The 18,755-nt window shown below is 35.4% G+C and overlaps 1 protein-coding gene across 1 annotated transcript in view; it reads right to left on the bottom strand.

Moving 5' to 3' along the window:
• Nucleotides 1-2,135: 2,135 nt before the first annotated feature.
• Nucleotides 2,136-18,755, bottom strand: part of LOC136036553 (atrial natriuretic peptide receptor 3-like) — a 50,408-nt gene continuing 33,788 nt past the window's right edge. Inside the window, exons 3-4 of the mRNA XM_065718857.1 lie at nt 13,646-14,053; nt 2,136-2,329 (exon numbers count right to left, since the gene is read on the bottom strand). Of these exons, the coding sequence (XP_065574929.1) occupies nt 2,136-2,329; nt 13,646-14,053 (602 nt within the window). The remainder of the gene's footprint in view (nt 2,330-13,645; nt 14,054-18,755) is intronic.

The raw sequence follows: 18,755 nt of genomic DNA, 5'->3' as shown, positions 1-18,755 counted from the left end.
TCTCGGTCTCGGCTACTATTGAGCTGGGTCGTTCCTTAATACAGTTCGGTACCACAAACTGTTTGATGATAGAGCAATGTAATGGCCATGGGCGAGACAGGTTGGCTGTTGCCTAAATAGATTGGTCCCCATGTTAGAAATTATAAGAATTTACAGTGGAACCAATTAATAAAAATGAAGGGAGGCAGCAGTTTTGCTGATTTTTTCTTTTATGACACATAAAACACAGACACAAATATAATTTTTTTCAAAATTCGTGAAATGTATTCCACAATGCATGTTCAATCGAACAATGATACTTCATTTCGTTTAATCAGTCGCAATAAAATTCATACTTAGGTCATTACTCCTTGTTGAAACAGTTTTGAAATGAAAGTAGTGAGTTTTAAGCTTCAGAAACTATCATTAATTGTTCCCAGACAAAGTTGCCATAATCATAGCTTTACCTGCATTATTGTTAAAGTTTATAATATTGACCTAATTATTAAAATATTTAAGTCAATTAGTTTACAATTAACGCTTAAGCGACTCAGTGCCAGTGAAAGAGGAGAATTGAAGTTTTTCTAATAGCCAAAACCCCGCAACAATCGGTATTGTGGCTAGTCTTAACGGATAACATTGTTAGTGATCCTACGTTTTTTGGGGGGGGGGATTAACATTAATAAGGTACTCTAAATAAAAAGAATAGTATCCCTGTCCTGTCAATGGAATAACCTGTCAGGTCAAGCATTTATATCCATATTTCATTCCTGAAGGAGCATTGAAATTGTAAAACAGAAAAAGTTGCATTTCCAACTTTGTATTTCTGATTCTATAGCAAGTATATTGTTGTGTTTATATTATTAAATAGTTTTTTTTTAACGGAAAGTAAGGAGTAATATTGAACCTTTAAAACAAGAATAATAATTCCACAAATAAGCGGGGTTGTCCCCATCCCTCATTTTTGACACTGAAGCTGCTTATTGATTTAAGATAAACTCGTGTTCCAATTAATCTGTCCTAGAGTTTCAGGAGTCGTTCTTGAAGAATTGAAGCAAAAGGTCCAACTTTTGCATAAATGTTGGGGGATTGAAAAGGGAGTGACCCCTCATATACGGAATAATTATTGATGTCTAAAGTTTAAAGTTACTTTTTACGTTATTTTAAAAAAATCTATCTAAGTTCTAACTGTTTTTCTAAGTTGTAACTGTTTTTCAAATAATACTTAGGATTTAACCAGCCCTTCGGACACCTTCCCACACAAATAATTCTTCCATGGAAAATTCCCGCTGCATATTATACCCCCCTTCTATAATAACTTCATTTGTCGATTCCCCAGGGGCTTTGGAGGATCGTATCATCCCCACAGTGTATAGTTTTTGGGCTTTTTAACTATGCTAAACAATATGTCTCTCTTAACTTGGAAAAAGGGGCATGGAATGTAAGTTAGTTTCCCTCTAATATTTGTTATCACATAAAAGAGCTCTAAAACTTCTTGTTTCTGTTTGAAAATGCCTTTTTCCAGTCTTCCAAGGCCATTGGTTCAACACCATCACTTCTAGGGAAAAATCAAATAACACGCATGCGTGATCTTTTTTGTGGAAAAAATTCAAACTTGTACATTTTTGCAAGTAGGGGTTTGACACTTCTGTCATTAAGATTCTTTGATATTCTGAATCAGATGAACCAATTGCCCCTTACTTTTTTTTGGGGGGGGGATTGTATACTCCACTTGAAAAACCAGACGAATTTTGTCCAACACATAGCTTTTGATGGGTAAAATTGAACTTAATGAAATTTTAAATATTCGGAATTAGCATAAAAGGCCATATCTTTCGATGCATCTATTGTTGTCAAAATCCCATTTTTGGAGTTACAGTGACAATCGGGCCAAGTTGCTCCCCACTTACAATTTATTACCGCGCCCTGTTTGATAATTACACTTAGTAAATATATATATTTTATGAATGTTTCGCTTTACATTCATTTAGCCTTACTCACTGCCATTTTTTTGGGTGTGATAGAGATGAAATTTTTCATCAGATTTATCTCAGAGTGAAGCCTTAATCACCTCTTTTGCCAATCAATAGGGTAATAGTTGGTAAGGTAATAATTGGTAAGGTAATTGATTAGGTAATATTACAAATTTTTCCTTGCTAATTTTGCAGTGATTGAACTCTGCCGATACGAAAAATTGAGAGTACTAAAAAAAGAAAAAAACTATGAGAAGTCACTGACCTGAAGAAATCTATGTTTATGAAGACATATTCTCCACTAGATGTCATTCCAAGCGAATCGGCAGCAAGCATAATCCTTCGCACGATATCTTGAGAACCGCAAAGCAAAATAACTGTAAAATTACAAAGTTGCTAAAATTATATCAAGTTAAACAGTAGCTTCGATAAGTAAATTACCTGTAATAAACATTAAATCCGGCTTTGAATGCCCTAATGTACTTATAGTTCTAAAAATAAAAAATAAAAACCTTGCGGTATATGATGCACTTCAATATGACTGGCTTCCGTGTGTTATTTACGCGATTTTTAACCGTGTCAAATCAAAAATGCAATGAATTACATTAGCATATCTAAAATAAAATAATAAGTAAGACGACTATATTCTTTAGTTTCAGCAACGTCCAAAAAATTACGAACAAAAACAGACGGAGAAGAAATTGGAAGTTGGGCCAATCTACAAAAACTTAGGGGGTTGATAAATTTTTCGAAAATAGCTGTATAATTTGTCCATTATTCTGAGATATTTTCAATCAGTATATCAGAAAAAGAAGAAGACAAATAAACTTACGAGTACACATGACCACTCTCCCAATTGACGCCAGTGAGAGAGTGACCGCTTGACAATTGTAAAACAAAATTATAAAATTAAAAATTGCTAAAATAAAAAAAAGTAAGAACGGGAAAAAAAATAAAAAAAATAAGAGAGTAAGAACAGAATAAAAAAGAAGTAACTAAAAAAGAACGGGATAGGACACCTATAGCTTAGAAATATTATGGGTTGTCCTGAATATTAGGTGGCCCTACCGCTATTCTCAAAATCCTGCTATTTACGATGAAGTTCAACTTCATATCAAAACCAATTTGAAACAGTAAATTTTGCAATGTTCAGTCAGTGGCTACTGTTTTACGTTAGAAACTGCCTGATTCATATGAATAGGGAAATTCTATCCCCTCAACACTTATGTTGTATTATTAAACGTTTCGAAATGAAGAAAGACTATGGACCCTCTCCCCAACAATAAAGATTAACTTATATCGATCGAGCTTAATTCTATATATAAAAAACAGGTTTTTTTACTCTAAGTAGAAAAACTTTAGTGTTTTAATGTCACTCCTTGCTTTCAGTAGAAAAATCTTATTTTTTTCTGATCTTTTTTTAAATGCCAGGAAATCTTACCCGACCTCCATGGAGAAACCCCCTCACCATGGATATACCCTCTAGCCAATACAACCCCGAAGAAAATTTACCCCGGACAATTACTCCTAACCACTCTGCGTGTAAAATTGAGACGAAATGAGAAAGCAAGACACATAAAAACAATTTTGTATAAGAATTCTGGCAAACTCCCGCAGTGTATAATTTCCCCTGAAAAGTTCACTCCTTGGAAACTTCCCCCCCATGGAAAATTTTCTCGTGGAAAACCCCCCAGCAGAAAATTTGCCCTCTCCCCCCACCGACAAATCTATACATGCATCCCAATAACAAATACTCATGCGTAGACAATGGGCAAATTTTACATCTCTAAGACCATTCCCCTGAGGCTGAATGGAGGGGGGGTCATGTTATACCAAAAGGCATAATTATTGGGCCTTTCAACTATGATGAACAAAATGGTTGTCTAAAATTTTGATCAGACGGTTTTGAAAAAAAGGGGGAGTGGCCTAGTTGCCCTCCAATTTTTAGTCACTTTAAAGGGCACTAGAACTTTTTATTTCCGTTCGAATGAGCCCTCTTCTGATATTCTAGGACTAATATGCTGATGCGATCACCCCTGTAGAAAACTTAGATAAAAAACATGGATCCACGATCTTCCTTCTGGCAAAAAATACAAAATTCCACATTTTCGTAGATAGGAGCTTGAAACCTATGCACTAGGGCTCTCTGATAACCTTCATTGAATCTAATGGCGTGATTTTCACTAAGATCACTTGAATTTTAGGGGTATTTCCCCCTTTTTTCGAAAATCAGGAAAATTTTCTTAGGCTCGTAACCTTTGATGGGAACGACTAAACTTGCTGAAATTTATATATTTGAAATAAAAAATAACCAATTTTTTAATCTACCTGAAAAGAAATCACAAAATTTGGCAACTCACTCTATGGTTTTTCAAATATTTTAAACTTACGGTAAGATTGTCGGTAAAGATCTCCCAACCCATAGACATTTGATTAGTAACGTCTGCATATTATATTATACATATTCCGAATCAGCAAAAACTCTATATTCTTCGGATGTGTACATCATGATCAACCTCTGTTATTTCGGGTTTATGTTAATCAAACAGTTCATGGTAACGGACTGTAAATAAGCAGTAACTCGGCTCAATAGTAACCGAAACTGTAGAAAACGGAATTTTGATTTCAAAAGATACGTCAAAAGAATTGGTTTTTTATGCTGATTCCAAACAAATGAGACTCATTAAGTTTAGTGTTGCACTAAGTGAGAAAATTCGCCTGGTATTCGAAAAAGGGACTAACAACCCCGATTTGGTAATGATACTAAATGACAATGCCACCATCAGATCTAGTATATCAGAAAGCCCTTCTGTAAAGGTTTCAAGCTCCCATATGCAAAAATGTGGAGTTTTTTTTTATTTTTTGCCGGATTTTTTTATTTTCCAGAAGGGACAGTATCGAACCAATGGTCCTAAAATATCAGAGAGGGCTCATTCTAACGGACGTTAAAAGTTTGCTGCCTTTTTTATTTCATCAAAGAGATTGGAGGGTAACTTACTTCCCTTCTACACCCCTTTTTCCTCATAATCATCCAATGAAAATTTTGAGATAGTTATTTTGCTCAGCATAGTTTAGAAGTCCAACAACTAGAAATAACAGAAATCATTCCGTATATGAGGGCAATTGACCCCTCCTCATTGTCTCATCCTTTACGCTAAAGTTTGACGTTTGGTCCTAATTCCTTTAGAACGACTCCTGAAATAATAGGGCCGCTTAATTAGAATAATGAGGATTTTTTTAAGTCCTAAAAATCTTTTGAGTTAAGAGGGGGGGATTGAAGAAGAGATGACCTCCCTCATATGCAGAACAATTTCTGCCCGTATTAAATAGCTCCATACTTTCAGTTAAAAAAATTTGTTTTATTTGATACTGACAAGGATCGCTCTTTACTAACCATTCTTTACCTAAATATTTGTTTTTTTGTGTTTACATATATTTCTCATCTTCTTAGCCAAAATATGCAGGCCTTATTAGTATTTGTGTGAAAAAGTTTTTTGCCTTATCCTAAGATCATTGCCTAATTAAAAGTTTGAACTATGTTGTACTTTCGTTTATTACCATAAAACAGTTTGATTAAGCAGCCTTTGGATAACGAAAAAATCTTTAATGTAGAAAATAAGAGGACACAATGTCTTTTAAAATCTGAAAAATGTCTTCAAATTGGTAAAGAATGATCACTGAAAATTTAGAAATTACTAATATATAAATAAAAAATCTTGTAAAGGAAACTTATTTATAAAATACACAATTTCATGCTTGGGAGGTCGTAAGATATTTCTATTTCTAAAAATAAGACGAAACTTATTTTGTTCTGTACTACAAACTCAATTTCATGCACGATTAATTTTCTTCTGTGTTTCTCAACAATAAATAAATAGGTGACAGATTATAACAGCCTTGAAGCATAGAACAGATTGTAACACAACAGTAACCTTTTATTTGGTGATTTTATAAAACAAAAGGCTGCTTTCCACCTTCAAAAGAGCAACACCCTTGGCAAGATTGTAAAGTGAATTGCGGAGCAACTTCAGCGTTGCTCCGCAACTATAATTGCCAATATTACAAATCTCCGGATTTGTATACATTAAACCTATTCTCAGATTTATACTATTCTCAGAACCTATTCTTAGATTTATATACATTAAAGCTTGTTCGCTAAACAAAATATTAATTAGAAAATAAATAAAAACGCAGGGTTACGTTAAATGCAAAACGAGAGGCTGCCTCTGTAGCCTAAACCCCCTATTGTGCAACAAAGCTGATGGCAGATTACTCAAATTAATAGCAATAATTTATGAGTTTAGAATGATTATTGCGCTCTGTTGAACACGGATCTAAGCACCAGAGTGATCTTTTTGTTTTACCAAAAGGAATTCGAAAGAATCTTGCAAGCCAAATGAACCAAGAAAATTCTCAAGAGTATTGTTATCTTATAATAATAGATAAATATTTTAAGAATTTTCTATCTGTATAAGGGGAATTACAGCTTATTGAGCTCCGAAGCACAATAGCAAATAATTAATTTCTATAGGGCTGAGTAAGTACTTTTGAATGCAGCTCAATAATTGCAATTGCCTATTAAAGACCAAAATAGCAAAATTCAAATATAATAGATTTTATTCAATAAGCATATATCAAAAAGTTCGTGGTAACGATCTGTAATAAGGAGCGGCCCGGTTCAATAGTAACCCAAACTCTAAAAAATCAAATTTTTATACCAATAGCTGCATCAAAAGCATCGCATTTTAACGCTGATTTTAAATATATAAGTTTCATCAAGTTTAGTCTTACCCATCAAAAGTTACGAGCCTGAGAAAATTTGCCTCATTTTAGAAAATAGGGGAAACAGCCCTCAAAAGTCATAGAATCTTAACGAAAATCACACCATCAGATTCAGCGTATCAGAAAACCCCATTGTAGAAGTTTCAAGCTCCTATCTACAAAAATGTGGAATTTCTCATTTTTTTGCCAGAAGGCAGATCACGGATGCGTGTTTATTTGTTTGTCTGTTTTTTTTTCTTTTCTTTTCTTTTTTTCCAGAGGTAATTGTATCAACCCAGTAGTCCTAGAATCTTGTAAGAGGGCTCATTCTAAAGGAAATGAAAAGTTCTAGTGCCTTTTTAAGTGACCAAAAAAGTTGGAGGGCACCTAGGCCCCCTCCCACGCTAATTATTTTCGCAAAGTCACCGGATAAAAATTCTGAGATAGCCATTTTATTTAGCGTAGTCGAAGAACCTCATAACTAAGTCTTTATGGACGACTTAATCCCCCACAGTCCCTTTGGGAGGGGCTATAAGTTACAAACTTTGACCAGTACTTATATATATAGTAATGGTTATTTGGAAGTGTACAGACGTTTTCAAGGGGGTTTTTCGGATGGGGGGGGGGGGGGGGGGTAAAAGAGGGGGATATGTCGGAGGAACTTTCCTTGGAGGAATTTATCATAGAGGAAGAAAATTTTCATGAAGGGAGCGCAGGATTTTCTAGCATTCTTACAAAAAACAATAAAAAATAATTATGAAAAAGTTTTTTCAACTGAAAGTAAGGAGCAGAATTAAAACTTAAAACGAACAGAAATTATTACGCATATGATGGGCTCGCCTTCTCCTGGTACCTCACTCTTTATGCTAAATTATTTTTGGTAATTTGAACTATTTATTCTACGGCTTTTGTGATTCATGGGTCATTCTTAAGAAATTGAAACAAAATTTAAGCTTTAGCGTAAAGAGCAAGATACTGACGAGGGGGCGAGCCCCCTCATACACGTATTAAAAACATGAGAATACAGAAGTTCTTTACGTAAGCTAATTTATAAGTTACGTATATCTTTTACTAATAAAAACATTCGTAAAAAATTTAAAGTTCTAGTTGCCTTTCTAAGTAACCAAAAAACCGGAGGTCAACTAGGCTTCCTCCCCCACTCCTTTTTTTCTCAAAATCATTCGATCAAAACTATGAGAAGGCCATTTAGCCCAAAAAAATAAATATGCAAATTTCGTTTTAATTATTCATCTGCGGAGAGCTAAAATCAAAACATGCATTGATTCAAAAACGTTCATATATTAAATAAATAAAAAACAAGTTTTTCTAACTGAAAGTAAGGAGCGACATTAAAACTTAAAACGAACAGAAATTACTTCGTATGTGAAAATGGTTGCTTTCCATCAACGCCTCGCTCTTTACGTTAAAGTTTTTTACTGTTTTAAAAATTAGAGTTAAGAGAAAAAGTCAACCTTCAACGTAAAGAGCGGGGCGTTGATGAGGAAGCAACCTTTCTAAAATACGAAGTAATTTCTGTTCGTTTTAAGTTTTAATGCCGCTCCTTACTTTCCGTTAAAAAAACTTGTTTTTTTTATTTAATTATATCAATAAGGTGTCTCCAGGAGCTCTAAATTGCTATAGTGGCCCTTTAGTGAATGAACCTACAAAATCAGTTGTTGCTAGAAAATGAAGTCAATTTGTCCTCTAGTGTTTGCAAGGGAAAACAAAAATTTGCTTTTTTATCATGCACCAATTTTTTAAATTATTAGGGCAGGAAATTGCAATATATTATCTTTCGCGAAATGCTTACATTGTATTACTTCTTACATTGCATTAAACTTACCACATTAGCCACAAACCCATGTATTTTTCAATTAAAACCTGCATTTATTATAATAAATCTGTCGAAGGCACAGTTTTTTCCTACTCGTTACGGATAATAAATTACTGATATCCATTGTGCTAAGATACACTAACTGTAATTTAAGATTACAGTCGTAATACGCAGTAACATTGAATAAGTATGGCACTTAACTAGCATGTACAATGTCGTTCCCACCCAGTCTCATGGAAAGGAGGAGAGAAGAATCTTAAGAACTTGGAATGGGGATCGTTCAATCGAAAAGTCATTAGAGGGCAACCAGCCTCGCACCTTGCCTTTTTGTTTCTGGGCATCCCCATAATCCCCTTTGGTATCGGATGTCACTCAAACTGATTGAAAAATCCGTGAATTTTGCCTTCAAAGAAACCCAGCCCATGGAGCTCTAAGGGTAAAGGAATCATGCAACTGACCCGTTCTTTACAAACAAATCTAGTAGAAAAAGTGGTCGGTATGTTTTACAACGTCAGACCCGGTATCTCACAAGCAATTTAAAAATAAATGATCGGGGGGATAAACTGGCTCGTGAAACTCCCCTCTCCGGGCCCCTTTCAACCACCATCAATTTTTCAGAAAGGTTTGTGTCATACTTTTTTTTAAACCAGGTTCATGCAACAATTCTCAAATTCATTACAAAAAAGTGCTAAGTCCAAACTGTGGGCTGATCCGAACCAAAAACAACTCGAGTCTAGACTCCTGCAAAAATGATCTAACTCCTGATTAGATGCCAAAAATCAGCTGCTTCTCAATTTTGTGCAAATATTCCATTCATATTTCGATGCAAAACGAGTTAATTCTTGACTCAGTGCTCTGCGGGCTTCTCAGGTGGCGACCAAAGGGGTTGTATTTAAAAATTCATTTTTCTTTCAATCAACGGCTTGGCTATGGAACTTTATCCTACCCAGCAAGATTTCCAAAAAGTTGTAAAAGCTTAAATAAACGATGAGCATTAAACTTATGCGGCTGAAAACTAACAGCCCATACCAATAGGAGCCCAGATTAAAAGAAGTTACTGACGAAATATTTTAAAAAGTTTTGTATGTTGCTTTTACAAAGGCTCAGGTATCTCTTCCATGGTTATCAAACATGCAGAAATTTCTTAGTGATGGTAATAGCTTATGTTTGGTAACAATACCGCTTACTTTTTTTTTACATATTTGGAATTAGTATGTAAAGCAGACTTTCAGTATATGTTCTAGTTCAACCTAGTTTACCCTTCGCGCGTTCCTACAAATTCAAAAGAAAGGAACTTCAAGGATAATACCCCTCCCCCACAGAAAATTCTACATGGAAAACTCCCACCAAAGTATTAATGACGATCGTACTTTCAAGTTTAAAATCATTTGAAAGTTTTCCCCGGAAAATACCCCCGCAGACATTTATCCTCCCTGAAAACTTTCCCTCGGGAAACTACTCCTCCATGGAAGATTTTCCCCAGGGAAAATCGCTAAGGAAAATTCTTCTTCTATGAAAATTTAGCAGAAATTTCCATGGAAAACTCTTCCCCCAACACTTCCTCCCTGGAAAATTTGCATACAGGACACAAACACAGACATACATATGATTTTATTTATTAGATTCAAACTTTTAACAAAATTCCCTTATAACTAATGAGAGCCAACCATAACGTAATATTTATTATCACAAACGGTAATTTATGATAATTTTTAAAATGTTAACCCATGTCTGTTTAGCGTTCAAATTGAGAGACATGTCTGTCATCGTAATTTTGCAAAGGGAGAGAAATTGAGACTTCTAACGAGTTTAGCCATCTCTTTGGAAAACTTCATTCAGGGATTCAGACAAAAAAACAAATTTAATGGTAAGTAATTTGGCTTCAATCCAAATTAGATCATTCAAATTCGTTCCAATAAGATTGCTCCATCGAGCAGTAGTGAAAAATACTTTTAGGCTATTGAAACGGGTTTCCCTGCAAGGTAAATAACGGTCTACTATTCTTTCCTACCTTCTCTAGGGCAGAAATGAAATCAGTTTTCCTTGCCAAGCGTGAGGCAAACACAGCTCTGCAAATACAGCCAGCGGATTGATACACACTAGAGGATACAAACTTGGGACCAAAATGTGTCACTTTGAAAAAAAGTTCGAAATATACCCTTTATCAGGCAAAATTCCCTGAATACAGAGGAATGTTACTAGTTGTACAGGGTTTCAGCTAGATCTACTGGTGGTAGCATCATAGACATGGGGATATCCAAACTAGTGAGCGGAGCTTTTCATTTTTTCAGCTTGGAGCAATCAGAAGATGAGTGTCGTGAAAAGAAAAGAAGCTTTGATCAGTATTACCTTCCAATGTATGAAGTAACACAAAGCATAGAAAGAGCCAGAATTTCCAGCTATAGAATTAAATAATTAGAAAAAGAAATATAAAATACAATATTGAAACAATGGAGACTTTCATTAGGACGAGCCCATGAGAGATTTTGCAATACTAAGGGAAATCTTCCCAAAATTTGTAATTCGTGAAAGATAACTTAAAAAAGCCTTTTAGTTTGTGAGGGAATGCAAGCCAGTAATAGAAATAGTATAATATGAGCCCCGATCGGAACCAAATATTAAGATTACAATAGACTAAGAGAAGAAGCAATGAATCAAAATTCAAGAGCCAAGAGCTCATACGGCACTTGTGACGAGGTCACAACCTAAAGTTAGACTCGGTACTATAGTTGTCGACTTTGCTGTTCGTCCAAGCACTGGAATCCCCAAAGCACTGGAAATCCCCCCCACAACTCCCCAAAGACATCGGGTCTGGTTCGCTTATGTCAATCACGTATCTAGAACTTGTGCTTATTTTTCCCATCAAGTTTCATCCTGATCTCTCCACTCTAAGTCTTTTCCAAGATTTCAGGTTCCCCCTCCCCCCCCCCCAATGTCCTCGGATCCAAACCGAGCTGAAAATGGATCATCTGAGATACGATACCTTTCTATATATCAAGTTTTATTAAGATCCGATCCCCCATTTGTAAGTTAAACGTACCTCAATTTTCACGATTTCCCCTGCCTCCATGCCCCCAGATGGTCGAATCGCGGAAACAACTATTATCAAGTCAATTTGTTCAGGTTCCTGACACATCTACCCATTTTCATACTCCTAGCACGTCCCTACCAATTTTCATCGTCCTAGCACGTCCAGAAGCACCAAACTCATCAAAGCACTGGAACCCAATCACCAAATCAGGCTTCAAATAAATAACCTTTGTGAGTTTCACTAATCAGCTGAAGATCTTGCCAAATTGTTGCACACAGGCTCATATCAGCTTATCAGATCCATAGGGTACATAACTTCCCCATGTCCCATATTAAAGTGGGGAAGAAGACACACAGTTAGTTATACTTAGGTATGAAAATGCTTTGACCGCTTGCTTCTGCATTCCTTGCCTGTTTTTAATTTTTGTAATAAACGTTATTTTCAAGATGTATTGGAACCAGTCACATCTCTCCTCATCACCTTGTGACGAACTAGCCTCATCATCACAAGCCTCATCTTGGTCGAAATTTTGAAATTGAAATTGCCCGTTAAAAATTAAACAAAACTAAATCGAAAAAAGAGTTTTTCCAGAAAGAATATTTTAAGTAGTTTCTCTAGAGCCTAGACTCTGCCCGAGGAAGATCACTTAAAGGACCAACCTTGATCCTTTCCCCTCAAAAGAGCATTGATCTTTCGTGAACTTGCATTGTAAAAATGAAACTTACAAAAAAATATTTCAGCATACAAAAGACCCAAAGAAAGTTTCTTAAATTTCATAAATTTGCCTCATACCAGATTTAGATGATTTTAAGAAAATTGGGAAAACCCAGATTTTACTTAGAAAAAAAGTCCTACAATGGCTCAAAACCCTACTCAAATCATGGGAAATGGTTTTTTCACAGCTTAGAGTAAGCTAAAACCAGGCTCAACTATGGTTAAAACGGGTAATAGACCTGACTTCAATACAGTTTTCTAAATGATATAAGGAAGGAGCAGAGCTTGGAGTTTCAAAACACTGTCCCAGCTATTGTTAAAACTCTGAATCTATACCTGACGGGCTATGTCTCCTGGTACAACTATTCTCCAAGCTAGCTAATAGCCACCAAGTTTAGCGGGTTTGCCCCCTCCCCTTTAAAAGATTCTATGACTTGTAAATTGGTCATAAATTGCAGGTAAAAAGAAAATTTCTTCCATAAAAAAAAATCCAACTCGTCAATTGGTCTTGAAAATACTGGTTTTTACCCCCCCCCCCCCCTTGTCTAAAAACAATCCTAGATATGGCCCTGCTGTTGCCACATATATACTCTTAAAGCTCAGAAAAGAAAACATTGTGCTGTTCGAGCCCTTAAGAGCTAACATAAGAAGGGATTGAAAGTGAGAAACGGAAAGAAAACTTTCAGTATATTTCCACGGCCATTACTTATTACCTATTATGCATGATTTAGTCATGAAAGTTGCCTTTTTTTTAAGCACCGCATGCGCTGCTTCTGGGCACAATAGTGGTGATTTGCAGTTGACATAACATTTTGAGAGAGCAAAAAGAACAAACCGCATAAAAGCATATGCAAGAATCGCTTTCCATTCATTTCCACAGTCAACATTTCTTGCAAACTACGCACGGTTTATTCATTAAAACTGCATTTTTTTAAGCACCACAACTAGTGCTCGTGCACTCTGCAGTTAACTACATATTGACGGTACGATACCAAAACAAAATGTATCTATTTCAATAGTTATAACTAACATATTCCCTTGTTGATTTTGTGCTTAGCTAAATGCATGTATACACATGCACGATATTGGCGTTGCTGTATTGACTGACGTTTGAAAGTCTATATTTATCTTGTCAGTATTTTTTCCCTGGTTCAAAGCATTCTAGGGTCTATCATTTACCATTGGAGCGAAAACCGAAACAGACTCTTAGAAAGCAAAAAGTCTCTTCAAATATCATGTGTTGGCCAGCTTTCTACAAAGTTTTCAATACTTCGTTTATTTTTAGTGGTTTCGCAAAATTTAACAGATAATTTCACCAGATTACGGGTTAAATAAAACACTGAATGAACTTACTTCTAGAATGTGCTTTTAGATAATTTAAATGACCCAACAGAGTTTCAACATTATCTTTCATCATAAGCCTTCTATGAAAAACATTTACATCAGTTGGAAAAGGGTTAAGATTTTTGTATATTGCATCTAAGAGAAAATAACATCCGGAATGTCCTTGGCCTGACTTGTAATCATATTCATAGTATAGGACACCAAATCGACGCCACTTAAAATCAGTCACCATATGATGAACAGCCTCGGCTGATTGGACAAATGATCCCATGATCCTGATCAAGCTTGAATAGTACTGAGAGCGCATCCCAAATGCATCACCAAGAGCTGCCGGTGTTATTAAAGGTAAGCTCCATGCCGCTGCGTATTTGGCGACTGGGGAAATTACGTAGTCACAAATGGGACCAAATATGACATCTGAAAAAAAACAAAAAAACACATGTTAGTTAGGCCGTCATTGAAATAAATTTGCCCAATTATCCCATAGTTCAATTTACCAAATATATATTCAAATTAAAGCCACCAACCTGAAATATAGGACATTTTCGGAATGATCTCAAAATACCTTTAATGGTTGAAATTTTTAATTTTTAAGTTTAGTCAATAGAATACTGTTGGGACTATGGGTGTCATACTTGATTTTTTTAAGTTTTTTTTCAAAGGACGCTTATAGACCAAACTGGAGAAAAATTGGGAAAAATAATTATCAATTAAAGTAAAACTCAGAGCCAGTTTTAACACAGAAAAAAAAACTAAAATACTTATATCATTCTTAATTTTTATCAACAGGCTTTACCACCACCGTCAGCCCTTTAATGGTTTAATATATACCTTAAAAAACAAGGGGTTCTTGGCGTTTGCCCCCCCCCGGCCCCATGGAAAATACTCTCAGCTGAAAATTCCCCCCATAAAATCCCTCCTGCAGAAATCTCCCCCGCAAAAAATGTCCTTATGTTTCCCAATAACAGATACTATCTGTAAGTAATGGACAAAGTACAAAATTCAGAGAGACACTTAAACTTCTACGATGGGGTTCTCTGATTATTTTCCAATTAGGGGGAGGGAGATACCTCAAAGGGTGCATTTTAATGCCAAACATCATAGCTCTCATTGAGCCATCATATAAATACAGAATTAGTTCTAGGGGGCAGATGAGGGTAGTATGAGGTAGAAATAGATGTGTGATCCCACGGGCTTAGCCAGGATTGGTGTTTGGGGGATATTTTTTGGGGGGAAGAATGAAACTTTAAAAAACACATGAAAATGTAAAATTGATATCTACTCCTTATGATTTCTGGAAATATTTCTGGTCTACACTGTTATTATGGATGTAAAGATTAACATTAAACTTCAAAATAAACAGGAATCATTTTGCATAGGAGTAGGACTTCTCCTTCCTCATCCACACCTCCACTCGTGGTCGCAAGAACTCTTGAATATGCTCATTAGATCAGAAACCTGTGGATTGCAATATATTTGTGGAAAGTAAGGCTCTTATCATTAAGATTAACAAATTTTTAAGTTTGAATTCGCTCATTTGAAGTAATATCAAACAGTTCGTGGTAACGAACTGTAGTAAGGAGCGACCCGGCTCAATAGTAACCGAAACTCTAAAAAATTAAATTTTTATACCAATAGTTACATCAAAAGAATCGAATTTTAATGCTGATTTTAAATATATAAGTTTCATCAAGATCAGTTATACCCATCAAAAGTTACGAGCCTGAGAAAATTTGCCTCATTTTAGAAAATAGGGAGAAACACCCCCTAAAAGTCATACAATCTTAACGAAAATCACACCATCAGATTCAGCGTATCAGAGAACATTATTGTAGAAGTTCCAAGTTCCTATCTACAAAAATGTGGAATTCCCCATTTTTTGCCAGAAGACAGATCACGGATGCGTGTTTATTTGTTTTTTTGTTGTTTTTTTCCCAGGGGTGATCGTATCGACTGAGTGGTCCTAGAATGTCGCGAGAGGGCTCATTCTAACGAAAATTAAAAGTTCTAGCGTCCTTTTTAAGTGACCAAAAAAATTGGAGGGTACCTAGGCCCCCTCCCACGCTCATTTTTCCCAAAAGTCACCGGATCAAAATTCTGAGATAGCCATTTTATTCACCATAGTCGAAAAACCTAATAACCATATCTTTAGGGACGACTTACTCCCCCTCGCCCTGTGGGAGGGGCTGCAAGTTACAAACTTTGACCTGTGTTTACATATAGTAATGGTTACTGGGAAGTGTACAGACGTTTTCAGGGGGATTTATTTGTTTAGGGGGGAGATTTGAGGGGGGTTACGTGGGAGGATATTTCCATGGAGAAACTTGTCATGGGGGAAGAGAATTTCAATGAAGGGGGTGCACGATTTTCTAGCATTATTTGAAAAAACAATAAAAAAAATAAATATGAAAAGTTTTTTCTACTGAAAGTAAGGAACAAAAATTATTACGCATATGAGGGGCTTACCTCCTCGTTATACCTCACTCTTTACGCAAAGGTATTATTAGTAATTTCAACTATTTATTCTACGGCCTTTGTGATTCAGAGCTAATTCTAAAGGAATTGGGACAAAATTTAAGCTTTAGGGTAAAGAGCGAGGTATCGACGAGGGTTGAACCCCCTCATATACGCAATAAAAACATACGAATATAGAAGTTCGTTACGTAAATTAATTCGTAAGTTACATATATTTTTTACCAATGAAAACGTTTGTAAGAAAAATAAAAGTTCTAGTTGCTTTTTTAAGTAATCAAAAATTTGGAGGGCAACTAGGCCTCCTCCCTCACTCCTTTTTTCTCAAAATCTTCCGATTAATTGCAATTAATTAATATGCAAATTTCGTTTTATTTATTCATGCGTGGAGAGCCAAGATTAAAGCATGCATTAATTCAAAAACGTCCAGAAATTAAATAAAAAAACAAGTTTTTTAAATGATAGTAAGGAGCAACGTTAAAACTTAAAACAAACAGAAATTACTCCGTATACGAAATGGGCTTTTCCTCCTCAACGCCCCGCTCTTTACGCTAAAGTTTCTTATTGTTTTAAAAATAGAGTAAGGAGAAAGAGTCAAACTTCAGCGTAAAGAGCGGGGTGTTGAGGAGAAATAGCCCCTTTCATATACGGAGTAATTTCTGTTAGTTTCAAGTTTTAATGTCGCTTCTTACTTTCAGTTTAAAAAACTTGTTTTTTTATTTAATCAAATAAATAAGGCGCCATTGAATCGTCACTTTCTGCTGTTGTCAAATGAAAAATCTTTTAGTTTGTATCTATAACTTTAATCATTTTTGAAGCGGAGGGATAGGAACCATACTATCTTAATGAACAAACAATCAAAACCTGAGCCCTGCTCTTCTCCTCAAGATAGCTCGAATCCCCTGTGAAACTAGTCCTTTAATGAAAAACTAATATTTTGTGAAAAATTATTTGAAATCAAGATAAAGTAGGTGTTTTACCACTTAGTGTATGTTAATTACTATTTGGTGGAATAGTAATTGTTAATTACTATTACTCCAGTTAATACTTCAATTTCATCTACATATAAGTCTAAGAACATGAAAAGGCTAAAGATGAAAATTTCCAGAATTATTTGAATATAAAGGTTATGAAAAGGACGTTTTGGCAATATCGTTGTAATTTCAAATTGTATTAAGTTAAAAATTCCAGGAGTTGATGGGAACGATGTTCAACTGACCAAAAGGCGAGACTAGTACTAGTGCTATTACTATTAATACTACTACTAGTACTGCTAACACTAGTATTTTGACTACTACTACAACTCTGCCTAAGGGTATGAATGTGAAATTTTCAGGGAATTTCTAGAGGGAAATGTGAACTGTATCACAACACACAAAATAAGGGTATGCAGGTTGTCAAAAGGGCATATCATCAAAATCTTAGGAACAGTTTTGTGTGTGAAGTTGAAACTTACAAGGCTTGCTGTGGGAGATGTTGATCTAACCAAAAGACCATGTTTGCATCCTAATGCTACTACTTCTACTGATACTGTTACTACTAGTACTGCTACTGCTACTATTATCACTACTGCTACTAAAATTAAGGCTACTACTATTAATTCAAATGCTACTACTATTTTTGCTACTAATATTACTATCGGTGTTACTACTTCTGCTATTAAAGCTAGAGCCTAAGGGCATATTTTGAGCAATATTGAATTTGTATTGATCTAAATCAAAACGCATGATGCCTAAACAGGTTATTAAGAGGACGTATCAGTAATGCTTCAGGAGTGATTGATGGTATTAAGCTTTATTATGAAGCTGAATCAATTAAAGTGAAACTTTCAAGGGACATTTTAGCTGATGTTAAATTAGAGAAAAATGAACTATGAACATGTGGATCGTCAAAAGGGTGACTATGGTCCTAGGAGTGGCACACATTATTAAATTAGACTTTTCAAGTTAGGGCGGATTGTGAACTAGCCAGAAAATAATATATGTATACTTTTAATACTACTTCTACGATTACTGTAAATAATGACGCAAAGGGTATTAAGGTGAAACATTATGAGAACTTTTAGGAGGAGTTTCAATCATAGGCAGCGCAATAGCGCTGCCTAAGTAAAGAGCGATGGGGGCACAATATATTACTTCTTTATAATAATTTTTTTTTGGTTTTAGACCAGGACACTTCCTATCGAAGAAATTGCTGTAGAAACTTCAAAAAGGGCTCATTCAATTAGAAATTGAAAGTGCTTTTGCTCTTTTCGATAGTTGAAAGTGATTGGAGGGCAGCTAAACCCCTTCCCACGCCAGCAATTTCCCCAAACAAATCCAAACAAAATTTTTAGACAGTCATTTTGACCAAAATAGTTTAAAGGTCTGGAAAATATGTATTTGAGGATGAAACGCTCCCCCCTACAGCCTTCAGGGCGAGGGTTTTAAGTTATGCCCTAGGGGCATAAGGTTTACACAAAGAAAGGATGACCATGTAAAATTTGGAGGAGGCTTATTGTATTGCTGATCCGAAGTTTATTTTGTGTCGTGTTTGAGATTCAGAGTGATGGGAGGGTGGATCCCCCCCCCAATCTCGTATTTTCCCAAAATTTATCTGATAGAAATTTTGAGATGGCCATTTGTTGTCATAAAAACTTCGAAAAAGG

The sequence above is a fragment of the Artemia franciscana genome, chromosome 15 (genome assembly GCF_032884065.1).
Source record: "Artemia franciscana chromosome 15, ASM3288406v1, whole genome shotgun sequence".
NCBI lineage: Eukaryota > Metazoa > Arthropoda > Branchiopoda > Anostraca > Artemiidae > Artemia > Artemia franciscana.
The sequence above is the reverse complement of the archived record's forward strand: the minus strand, read 5'-3'. Positions and strand labels throughout refer to the sequence as shown.